Genomic DNA, 12063 nt, shown 5'->3' with positions numbered 1-12063 from the left:
GGACTGGCTGGGCAAACTCCCATGAACCCTCAAGCAACTGATGGAGAGTATAGAGCTCCAGCTGGTCCAACCAAACTGCTCCTCCTGAATCCGAGGTTCAACTATTGGTCGGATTCTCCCTGGAATACACCTTACCAGGGAGAATGAGGAGTGTGATTCCCCTGTAGCTGGAGCACAACCTCCGGTCCCCCTCTTAAACGGAGGGCCCACCACCCCAGTCTGTCCAGAGGTACTGTCCCTGACCGCCCTACGATGTTGTGTAGACGTGGCAGCCAAGACAGCCCCACAACATCTAGAGACTTAAGATACACAGGACGGATCTCATCCACCCCTGGAGCCTTGCCACTGAGGAGCTTGTCAATAATCTCAATTACTTCAGTCAGTGTGATGGACGAGTCTGCCTCAAAGTCCCCAGCCTCTGCTTCCTTCTCAGAAGACGTGACAGTGGGATTGAGGAGATCCTCAAAGTATTCCTTTCATCATCCAACAACATCCCCAACTGCACAAGCTGTTGCAAGCTTGGTCCAATGGTACCAGTCAGCTGCTCAGGAGTCCCACAAGCCAACAGGGCTCGATAGGACTTCTTCAGCTTGATAGCATGCCTTACTTCCAGCGTCCACCACTGGGTTCAAGGATTGCCGCTGCAACAGGTACCACAGACCTTATGACCACAGCGACAAGCAGCTGCATCAACAATAGAGGTGGCGAAAAAGGTCTGCTTGGACTTAAAGTCCCCAGCCTCCCCTAGGATCTGGGAGAAGCTCTCTAGTTGCTCTATTGCCCTCTGACAGAGGGCTTGGCCAGACCTTCCCAGCACACCCTCATGATATGCTTGGGACTGCCAGGTCTTTCCAGCTTCCTCCTCCTCCAGCAGAACCAAAGCATCACCAGGTGGTGATCGGTTGACAGCTCTGCCCCTCTCTTCACCCGAGTGTCAAAAAAATTTTAACCTTGTTGAAACAATCATGTCGATCATCAACCTCCAGCCAAGGGTGTCCTAAACCTGCTCTGTACCTTAGTGACTGCTGGGCCTCTGTTCTTCAGCGTCTCATCTTTCTTGATGGTGATTTCTTCTCGTTTGTCCTGGTTTTCCTGCTCCAGCTTCATCAGCTCCCTCTGGATCTTCTGCCTCTTCATCTCCAGAGACAGCTCGTAGTCGTAGTCTCCGATATCTGAGTCTGTACACAAAGACCAGGGTTAGTACAGGACTTAAACTGATCAGCCAGTATCAGGTAATCATAGGTTTAGTCTATTGAAATTGAAAATTGAAGTGTTATTAAAATCTTAAAATCAAGGTGGAAACTATCCATCCTATCCATTTCTCATTCAATTCTCATGTATTTCATTATCTTCAACCACTTAATATTAATATTGGCTGTTTACCTGTTGTGGTCTAAACTCTAATGATAAACCCAGTACCTTCTCTGGTGGCCTCCCACTCTGGTGCTTCCTCTTCGCTGGCTGGAGTTCTCTCTTTAGTGATTTTAATGTCCTCTTTCTCCCTGTGTCTGCCTCTTGACGAGTCTCGCTGCACAAAACAAAATATATTTATCAGTATAAAACTATTATAATATTATCATCGGAATGACCTCTTATTAAAACAGGACTTAAAACAGGACTAAAACCAGGACTAAAACCAGGAAAGAACCCAGGACTAAACCAGGATTGCACCTGGACTATAGAATTTGTGATTATTTTTGTCACACAGGACAAGTAGTAGCTACAGAAAGCAGCCAAAACATGTAAAGCAGGTAAACAAATGCTCGTGTCTGGCAAAAAGAATCACTAATTCTATGTTTAAAATTTACTTTTGCGAAAGAAAGGAAGAAATAAAATGCATACACCAGGACTACACCAGGACTAAATGACCTATCATTATGAAAACATTATGGTTGCTGGGTAATAGGAGTAAGTTACAGTGCATACAGACATGAAGATACAGAAGCACATCAGATTAAAAGTAAAACAAATTGTATCCCAAGATAAATATACTTTTGTCATTTTTACTAAAGTGAAAAGTTTAAAGAGGTCCTGTACCCATTCGTGTATTGTATGAGCAGCTCTTGAGGTCAAATTAAGTCAGCTGCATACTGTCTGCATCTAATTATAAAGTGTTTTATTGTCCAATAATCAAGAAGTGCATTGTGAGTGTGCAAGTTGTTGTTAGCTTTACTGTGACAATAAAACTCCACTCTGGTCAACAATAACATGGAAAAGTAATAACAATGAAAAGTAAATTTTGCAGAAGTGGTTTGATTTACAATAATAATAATAATAATAATAATAATAATAATAATAATCAGCACTTATCTTACTCTAGTAGTGGTGGTTTGTGGTTCGTCTGCGTCACGTTTTAAATTGTCTGAATCCACATCCTGTCTCTTATTTTTCATCCTCTCACGCAGATCTCCAGTGGGCCTCTCTGCTGACCTGCTCCAAAACAAAAATACAAAAATGAATACAAAATTTAAAAAATTACAGTTTTAAGTGTTTAGTAGATTTTAGTCTCACAGGCTGAAGCTGAATTTGCCTCGTGGCTGAGGGCCATGTGTGTAACGACAAGTGGTTCCGTAGCTGCAGTTTCCACTTTTCAGCCAATTTCTGCACTGACTCTGAAACAAGAAACAAAAAATATATGAGCGATTAAATCGGTAAAGCAGGAATAAAGCAGAAGTAAAGCAGGTCTAACCCCCAGTCTCTCGCTAACCTCTGGAGCAGTGGCCGCGGTGCTGGGTCCGAGCCTCTCAAAGACACTGGGGCGGCGGGACGTAGGGGGGAGGGGCGCGGCGCTCGAGTCCGAAATCGTCTTAGAATTCTCCACTGTCACCTTCCTCCTGATCTTGGACATTCTGCAGAGCTGCAACCAGGAGGAAACAGTCAGATGCCAGAATCGATGTATGTCAGATGCCCTCCCATCCTCCTATATCCCTGTATGTCTGATACCCCCCCGTACCCTCCGGAATCCCTGTGTGCCAGATCAGATATTCTCCCATCCTCCTGTATCCCTGTGTGTCAGCTGCTCTCCCATCCTCCTGTATCCCTGTGTGTCAGCTGCTCTCCCATCCTCCTGTATCCCTGTGTGTCAGATGCTCTCCAATCCTCCTATTCAAGGGTTTCATCTTTTCCGCATTCTAAAAAATATTTAGTTTTAAATTGGTAATCGCTATGGCAACAGGTTCCAATTTTTCAATCTGAAACCCATGGATGTAAGATGCCCTTCCATACACCTATTTCACTGAGTGTCAGATACTTTAACAAACTAGATGCTATTCTATCACAACCCCAAACGTTAACGTCATCAATATTGTCCGGAGTTTTAAAGTTCAAGCATTTTATCCACGTTACGCGCAGAAGGGGTGAAATAATATTCGTAGCAGTTGTAGATAATATCCCGGTACCATATTACTTTAGAAATTAAATGTTATTCTGATCCTACAAAGTGCAAAGGAAATTCATTCATAACAAAGTCTACTATTCAACAACAAAACATGCTCCGCACAATGAGCAACACACTAGGTAGGTTTTCTAGGTTTTTTTTTCTACTTTTAACATCACATTCTCAGCCATTTAGGTTTATTTATGCTTTTAATAATTAACTCTGAATAAACTGTACAAGCAAAGAAATAGCTTGTAAGAACATTTATGGAGCTTTAAAATGCTAAAAACACACGAATGGAAGCTAATGCTAACGTGCTAACTCCATCACTTCACCGCATCGCACCCTGAGACAGCCTAAACAGCCACAAAACACCCGAGATGTGCTTAAACCCGGGCACGGCTTACCCAATATATGGATTCGGCGGTGCATCGACTTTAGTCCGGGTGTGGGTCCGTTTTGTGCAGAAAATCGCCCTTTATTCGGAGATGTCACGGGCACGATCTGCGCCGAGCGGCTCCGTCATGGCGGCCGGCATGACGTCATGTCCGAGGGATAAAAGCAGCTGCAGCGCGTGACCCGGTTTGGACCAGACTGACACAAGCGGACGGGAGGGGAGAGACAACGCAGGAGTAGAATGGGTTTAGTCCTGGTTCAGTCCTAGTTTAGACCTGGTTTAGATCTGGTTTAGACCTGGTTTAGTCCTGGTTTAGTCCTAGTTTAGTCCTGGTTTAGCCACGGTTTAGTCCTGGTTTAGACCTGGTTTAGTCCTGGCTTAGTCCTGGTTTAGATGTAGTTTAGATCTGGTTTAGTCCAGGTTTAGTCCTAGTTTAGACCTGGTTTAGCCATGGTTTAGTCTCGGTTTAGACCTGGTTTAGTCTTGGTTTAGACCTGATTTAGTCCTGGTTCAGACCTGGTTTAGTCCTGGTTTCGTCCTGGTTTAGTCTTGGTTTAGACCTGGTTTAGTCCTAGTTTAGTCCTGGTTTAAACTTGGTTCAGTCCTGGTTTAGTCCTGGTTTAGACCTGGTTTAGTCTTGGCTTAGACCTGGTTTAATCTTGGTTAAGACTTGCTCCTGGTTTAGTCCTGGTGTAGAGACCTGATGTAGTTTTAGTTTAGTCCTTAATCTTGTACTGGTTTAGACCTGCAATAAACCAAATTAGTTTAGACCAGTTTAGTCCTGCATTAGTTCTGTTGTAGATTAAACCACTGACAATAAATAAAAGCAAAAACGGCACCAAGAATCCAAATGATCTTTCAAACAGAATATGTATTTACAGTGAGACACATTTCAAATGCAATAATAAATGCACACATTTCAATAACTAAATAACTAACCTGAGCAGGTTCGTGAAGATAAAACAGTTCAAATAAAATACATTTGCAGTAACGTCAGAAATGGTTCTTTCATAATTTTCTGCTGGTTTAGTCCAAGTTTAGTTCTGCTTTGGTCCTGGTTTACTTCTGGTTTATTCGGTGTTCAGCCATGCTTCAGTCGTGGTTTGGTCCTGGTTCAGTCCAGGTATAGTCCCGGCTTAGTACTGGTTCAGTCCTGGTTTAGTCTTGGTTAAGTCCTGTTTTAGTCCTGGTTTGGCCTTTTGACCTTGTTAATGTGAGATGGAGGGAGTAGGTTTAGTCCTGGTTTAGTTCTGGTTTGGTCCTATTTTGGCCCTGTTCTGGAGGACTTTGAGAGCGATGGTTTTGACAGCTAGCAGAGCTTCGTTGCAGGCCTTGCTGATGTGAGATGGAGGGAGGAGGAACCCATACCGCCCTGTGTCCTGCAGCTCGAATGTGAATGAATATTTAATCCCCAAATTATACGCCCAGTCATCTGATCCTCCGGGAGCCAGATCTGAGGAGAGAAAGAGTCAGATACCCTACCACTATGTCAGATGCCCTACCTGTATGTCAGAGGCCCTCTGGGTGTACCAGATGCTCTCCCTTCCTCCTGTGTATGTGTGTCAAATGCCCTGGTCCTGCTTCAATTCTGGCTGCATTCGGGTTTAGTTCTGGGCCTATCCTCCTATCCCTGTATGTCAGATGCCTTCCCTCTGTTTCTGAAGCCCTCCCAGTGTATCAGATGCCCTGCCTTTGTTTCTGATGTCCTCTCTATGTGTCAGCTGCCCTCTTGTAGGTACTTACAGATGGTTTCGGCTCCAGCTCCATATTTGTAGTTGTTGCGATAGTGTCTGCGGATTCTCTGAGCTGCTTCTTTCACCATTTCCAACTTCAAGGCAAAAAAGTGAGTTAGTCCTGGTTTAGTCCTGGATCAGTCCTGGTTTAGTCTTGATCTATTCCTTGTTCAGTCTTCATTTAGTCAGAGTTCAGTTCTGGTTCAGTCCTGCTTTAGTCTCCGGTTTAGTCCTGAGTTAGTTCTGATATAGTTCTGTTTCATTCCTGTTTCAGCCCTGGTCTTGTTGTAGTCCTGGTCTGGTCCTGGTTTAGTCCTAGTTTAGTCCTGGTCTGGTCCTGACCAGCTCCTGGTGATCTCTGGCCTGCTCTGTGCCTCTTGAGTAGTCTTGGTTTAGTCTTGGCTCTGGTTTAATCATGTTTTAGTCCTGGTCTAGTTCTGATCTAGTCCTGGTCTAGTCCTGGTGTAATCCTGGTTTAGTGCTGTCTAGTACAGGTCCTGGTTTAATCCTGGTCTAGTCCTGGATCAGGTTTTAGTCCTGGTCTGGTCCTCACCAGCTCCTGGTGGTCTGGTGCCTGCTCCGTGGTGCAGGAGTAGGGGAACAGGAGCATTTGGGAATAAGAGTGGATGCTTATGTAAATCTGGACCAGGTCTTTTTGGGTCCGGAGGAAGTTGGACACAGCCTGAGACTCCGGCTCAGATTCTGGGAACCTCCCACAGTAGATCTCGGAGCACGGAGAGCTGGAAGCACCCTCAGCTGGGATAAAAACAGACGTAAATACAAGCACTCACTTGCACGTTCTCCCTGTGTCTGGGTGGGTTTCCTCTGGTTTCCCCCATCAACCCAAACATGCAAAGGTCACATCCTCCATCTAAGTTAGTCCTGACCAAGACTAGCTCAAGATCTGGAGATGTGTCCCCCTGCTCCTGACAGGTTTAACCCAGAGACACTGAAGGATAGGTCAGATGCAGAGGACACATTTCTACAGGGACTACACAATTATCGTGAACTAAAGTTTGATATCATGCCATCCCTATACTTCTGGGTCTCTGGGTTAAGCCTGTCAGAATCCCTGGTCAGGAGTACCTAGCTGGAGGAGTACTGTGCATGTTTACTCCACCTGTTTTCCCTGTGTCTGGGACTCAAACCTGTGACCTCTTGGTGTGGGTGTGAGTGCCCTCTGTATAAACTCATAGGTCACTCACTGCACCAGTTTGCATCAAAGTTTCTGTTGAGGTCAACTCCAACACAGCGGCCATTTTGAGACACTGACCGATTCTTCCTCCACATGCGGTTCTGAAAAGGAGGTACAGTATTCCAAAAATATAATAATCCAGGGATTTTAGAGTGATGGAAACATATCACATTTGCCATAGCAATTAACAATTCAAAACTAAATCTTGTGAATGGGCAATACTCCTCAAATTCAAACAGGAAGCAGAAACAAAATACTAATACATACCCAAATATATATTTCAAAAGTAATTTTTTTAGCTGCAAGAAAATTGTTAAAATGGTTTAATCCCAGTCTACTCCTTGTCTAGTCCTACTCTAATCCTGGCCTACTTCCTGGTCTAGTCCTGATCCGGGTCAGTTCTGGCTTGAGTCTGTTTAAGCCTTAGTTTCAGCCCTTGGTTTAGTCCGTAGACTAATTCTGGTTGACTCCTGGTTCAGACATGGCTTGTTTAGTCCCTGGTTTAGTCCTCATAGTCTTGTCTCTAGTCTAGTCCTGGTTCAGTTCCAGTCTGGTCTAGTCTCAAATTAGGTCCTTGAGTCCTTGGTTGAGTCCTGATTGAGTCCTGGTTTAGTTCCTGGTCCAGTCCTAACAGTTACACATAGAAGAAACAGTAAAAGCATGCTGTTTATTTCGTACTTTGGTCCAAGTGTAGCGATATCCATCCGGGTTGAGCACTGGCAGCACGTACACGTCAAAACTGTCCAAGATCTGAGTGATCTCCGAGTTCAGCCCGTAAAATCCCAAAGACTGAAAAGCAAAGTTAAGATCAAGGTCCATATTATTTAATTTTCTGATCTATGTTGTAAGGGTGCTTCCTCATCCCAAACAGACCTGGAGATATGTGTTTTGTTTCATTAACACACAACACACAGTTTCATTAACACACAACACACAAACCCTGCACATATAGCCTCGAGTTCTTCTCTCAAAGAGAATACACTCTGTTCCACCTTGTGATGTCATGTGATAATACAGGAAGTGCTCCACTATGTTTTTAAACTCCATGCATCTTCACTAGAAACATTTGGATGGTTTCAGCCCTGGAATTTCCCATTTCTGCTAAATAAATGTAAAAGGTAGCTGTTAACGTTAAACCACTTAAACATTACCACTTCATGACATCACAAGGTGATGAACCACAGACTGTATAAAGAAGTGGACTAAATGAGTGCAACGTCATCTGTTTGGCTCCAGTCAAGTAAAGCTCATTGAGGTTAGTGGTTACAGGTTGAATTTGGCGCCAGGCTCCATATTTGGAATTCCGAGCACGAGTATCATAACAACCGAAGAGCCAATTTGGAGTCAGGCTGTTGAAGGTAATGTTGTCTGTCGCTAACACTAGAGGGAGCGACCTCAGACAAAGAAGGCGCCTGATTTGTCTGTTATTAATGCTCGTATCTTGATTTACAGACACAATAGTGAAATAAAATACCAGGATCATGTAGAGCGTGTTAAAACAAACATTTAAGACCAAAGTGATGAGTCGCAGTCACAGAGAGAAAGGTGACAATTTTTCAGTGTAAAGTGAATTGAAGTTGATGGAGCTGGAGCTGGAAGCGCCCCCATGAATGCTTCCTATTTAGACTGTGGTTTCTGTCCATTTATATATACAGTCTATGAACAGAGCATTGTGTTACTGCAACATGTGACTGAAACAAAACACAACTCCACATATGTTTTTCAGGAGGTAATAGCATTATAACATGTCTGAAAACTCCCAAGAATCAAATTTATTTAATATAGGCCCTTCCTAGTATCCTGTTTTTTGTGTCCCAGCCCCAGTCAAACATAATTCCCCTTTTCTCATTAAATTAAATCTACAGTATGTAATTTTCTAGAGATGGCACATCGCCTGCATGATTCCATGGAAAGAGAAAATGAAAATTATTCTTTGGAATATGCCATACTGTGGAATATTACAGCCAAAGGAACATCATTTCCATGGAGACAAGCAGGAAGAGTCAGAGTCAGGTTTTCAATAAAAAAAACAACACCAAAATGAAAAAAAAATACATGTTTTTATTTTACTATATTTTTGAACTAAAATGTTTCATATTGTGGCTTTAAATGAGAATGTATGAATAGGATGTAACAGTGTACTATAAACAAAAATGATGTGCTGGTACTGGCATTTTTCATTCACACATAAGCCTTCCCTGCATTTTACCCAGAACACTGCTAGATTAAAAAAGCATGAAATCAGTTCTGGTTTTGTTCATGACCCTGTTCTGGCAAAATGCAGGTAAATTCCCCGGTCAGGCTGTGTGTATGAATGGGACATAATAATGATTGACAGCTGCACTCACATATTGAACAAACCAGAGGCAGAAGGCGGGACTTATCCACTCCCGAGCATGAATCCCACAGTCCAACCACAGAGCCTTCTTATCAGAACCAGGACTCAGGGACAACTAGGGACAAAGACCTGGTTTAGTTCTGGTTTAGTCCTTGTGTAGTCCTAGTTTAGTCCTGGTTCAGTCCTGGTTTAAGCCTGGTTCAGTCCTCGTTTAGTCCTGGTTTAGTCCTGCTTCAGTCCCTGGTTTAGTCCTGGTTCTGTCCTGGTTTAGTCCTGGTTTAGTCTGGATTTGGTCCTGTTTTAGTCCTGGTTTAGTCCCTGGTTCAGTCCTGGTTTAGTCCTGGTTCAGTCCTGGTTTAGTCCTGCTTCAGTCCCTGGTTTAGGCCTAGTTTAGTCCTGATTTGGTCCTGGTTTAGTTTTGATTTGGTCCTGGTTTAGTCCTGGTTTAGTCCCTGGTTCAGTCCTGGTTTAGTCCTGCTTCAGTCCCTGGTTTAGTCCTGCTTCAGCCCCTGGCTTAGTCATGGTTTAGTCCTGGATTAGTCCTGGTTTAGCCCTTGTTTAGTCCTGATTTGGTCCGGTTTAGTCCTGGTTTAGTCCTGGTTTAGCCCTTGTTTAGTCCTGATTTGGTCCTGGTTTAGTCCTGGTTTAGTCTTGAGTTGGTCCTGGTTTAGTCCTGGTTTAGTCCCTGGTTCAGTCCTGGTTTAGTCCTGCTTCAGTCACTGGTTTAGTCCTGCTTCAGTCCCTGGTTTAATCATGGTTTAGTCCTGGTTTAGCCCTTGTTTAGTCCTGATTTGGTACTGGTTTAGTCCTGCTTTAGTCCTGGTTTAGCCCTTGTTTAGTCCTGATTTGGTCCTGGCTTAGTCCTCGTTTAGTCTTGATTTGGTCCTGGTTTAGTCCTGGTTTAGTCCTGGTTTAGTCCCTGGTTCAGTCCTGGTTTAGTCCTGCTTCAGTCCTGGTTTAGTCCTGGTTTAGTCCTGGTTTAATCCTGGTTCAGTCCTGGTTTAGTCCTGGTTTAGTCCTTAGTTGGTCCTGGTTTAGTCCTGGTTTAGTCCTGGTTTAGTCCCTGGTTCAGTCCTGGTTTAATCCTGCTTCAGTCCCTGGTTTAGTCCTGCTTCAGTCCCTGGTTTAGTCATGGATTAGTCCTGGTTTAGTCCTGGTTTAGCCCTTGTTTAGTCCTGATTTGGTCCTGCTTCAGTCCTGGTTTAGTCCTGGTTTAGTCCTGGTTTAGCCCTTGTTTAGTCCTGATTTGGTCCTGGTTTAGTCCTGGTTTAGTCTTGAGTTGGTCCTGGTTTAGTCCTGGTTTAGTCCCTGGTTCAGTCCTGGTTTAGTCCTGCTTCAGTCCTGGTTTAGTCCTGGTTTAGTCCCTGGTTCAGTCCTGGTTTAGTCCTGGTTTAATCCTGGTTCAGTCCTGGTTTAGTCCTGGTTTAATCCTGGTTCAGTCCTGGTTTAGTCCTGGTTTAGTCCTTATTTGGTCCTGGTTTAGTCCTGGTTTAGTCCTGGTTTAGTCCTGGTTTAGTCCTGGTTTAGTCCCGGTTTAGCCCTTGTTTAGTCCTGATTTGGTCCTGGTTTAGTCCTGGTTTGATACTTTGAGAGCGTAGATAGGTCTCTTCTCATAAGACGACCCGAGCAGCAGCACCTTCACTGAGGCTGAGTTGTCTTGACTCGTTCTGTTGATCCACAGATAAATCTGAAACACAAAAACACAGCTCACATCTACTCATGATACATTAGACTCAGTATTTCACAAAAACACACTTTACATCCTTAGATTTAAGATTTCACTAGTTGTTATCATTTTGGTGACATAGCTGTTACTTCCTGGTTGGACACAGGCAGCAGATGTGACAGACACAGAGGTAATTCCAGAACTGTTACCTAGCAACCATAAGGTAAATAAGGACCAAAACATGTCTAAATTACAAAATAGTTATGATTAGACACTTTTATTTAGTTAAATTAATTCTGAGAAATGTGTTTTCCATGTTTTCCAGCATGGGTTAAACCTCATTTGCCATTTAGGTGAAGTAAACTTAAAGTGCTCACGTCCTCCAGACTGTGGTATCTCTCATAGAAGGTGGAGCTGCTGCGAGGATCTGAAGAGTCGTTACGAGTCTGCATCTCCACCAGCTCCTCTGCGTTAGCCAGGAGAACTCTGCAAGAAACACCACAATCCTCTGCACCTATGCACATCCTCTGCTCCTCTGCACCTTCTCTGTGCCCTCTGCTCCATCTGACCCTCTCCTCTACACCTCTTCCACCTCTGCACTTCCTCTTCTCCTCCTCCTTACCACACTCTCATACTCACTCGTGTGTAATCCCGTGTGTCCTCAGTTTTTCTCTCACTCTCTCGGAGCTGTTCACAGGAACAAAAAGATGAACCGCACTCTCTGCTTTAATGAATTCAGATGAGACGGGCTGCCACAGGGACGTCTGTGGAGAAAAATGGGTCATATGCTCTCCCTGTATGTCAGATGCCCTCCCATAATCAGACTCACCTCAAACTGAGTGGAGATGTTTCTCAGAACCTCCACATGCTCCGGACTCTTTGGCGTCAGGGACAAAACCTGGTCACTAGAAATTAAAGTTTAGTCCTGGTTTAGTTCCAGTTTAGTTTTTGTTTATTACTAAAGGTTTTGTCCTGTTCCAGTCCTGGTTTAGTCCCTGTTCTTAATCTGGGTTCACTTCTGATTTAGAACCTGGTTTAGTCCTTGATCTAGACATGAATTAGTTTCAAGTTGGTCCTTATTTATTCCTAATCCTGTTTTTGTCTTCGGTTCAGTCCCGGTTTAGTTCTAGTTTAGTCCTTGTTAATTCCTAACAAGTTTGCCTCGGCCCAGTCCTGATCCAGGCCTGGTCCAGTCCTGGTTTAGACCTGGTTTAGTCCCTGCTTTAGTCTTTCTAAATGTACTCACTGTGTTTGAGGTCCGGTTCTGGCCCAGACCAGGTTCAGGACCAGGACCACAACCAGAACCCTTGAAGTCTTCATGTTTTAGATTTGTCTGAGACTGAACCAAAGCAGCGAAA

At 43.9% G+C, this 12063-nt stretch overlaps 2 protein-coding genes across 8 annotated transcripts in view; both read right to left on the bottom strand.

The window, feature by feature from the left end:
• The window catches only part of zc3h13 (zinc finger CCCH-type containing 13), a 29778-nt gene extending 25852 nt beyond the window's left edge, over window positions 1-3926 (bottom strand). For 6 of the 7 annotated variants that reach the window (XM_055227767.1, XM_055227758.1, XM_033978160.2 and 3 more), the window contains exons 1-6: window positions 3784-3904; window positions 2708-2857; window positions 2512-2612; window positions 2316-2430; window positions 1420-1528; window positions 1015-1178 (exon numbers count right to left, since the gene is read on the bottom strand). In XM_055227767.1, the coding sequence (XP_055083742.1) occupies window positions 1015-1178; window positions 1420-1528; window positions 2316-2430; window positions 2512-2612; window positions 2708-2848 (630 nt within the window). In that variant the 5' untranslated portion in view covers window positions 2849-2857; window positions 3784-3904. Of the gene's footprint in view, window positions 1-1014; window positions 1179-1419; window positions 1529-2315; window positions 2431-2511; window positions 2613-2707; window positions 2858-3783 lie in introns of all 7 variants that reach the window. The other variant, XM_055227751.1, reaches the window with a different exon arrangement.
• Window positions 3927-4625: 699 nt separating this feature from the next.
• On the bottom strand, window positions 4626-12063 carry cpb2 (carboxypeptidase B2 (plasma)). The gene is made up of 11 exons (XM_033978144.2): window positions 11952-12063; window positions 11535-11610; window positions 11345-11469; window positions 11083-11191; window positions 10625-10726; window positions 9050-9154; window positions 7380-7490; window positions 6712-6802; window positions 6060-6262; window positions 5517-5601; window positions 4626-5226 (listed from the first exon to the last, which is right to left on the bottom strand). The coding sequence occupies exons 1-11, from the start codon at window positions 12023-12025 to the stop codon at window positions 5018-5020; spliced, it is 1290 nt and encodes a 429-aa protein (XP_033834035.2). The 5' UTR covers window positions 12026-12063; the 3' UTR covers window positions 4626-5017.

The sequence above is a fragment of the Periophthalmus magnuspinnatus genome, chromosome 2 (genome assembly GCF_009829125.3).
Source record: "Periophthalmus magnuspinnatus isolate fPerMag1 chromosome 2, fPerMag1.2.pri, whole genome shotgun sequence".
Lineage (NCBI taxonomy): Eukaryota > Metazoa > Chordata > Actinopteri > Gobiiformes > Gobiidae > Periophthalmus > Periophthalmus magnuspinnatus.
Note: the sequence above shows the minus strand (reverse complement) of the source record. Positions and strands in the feature narration are given on the sequence as shown.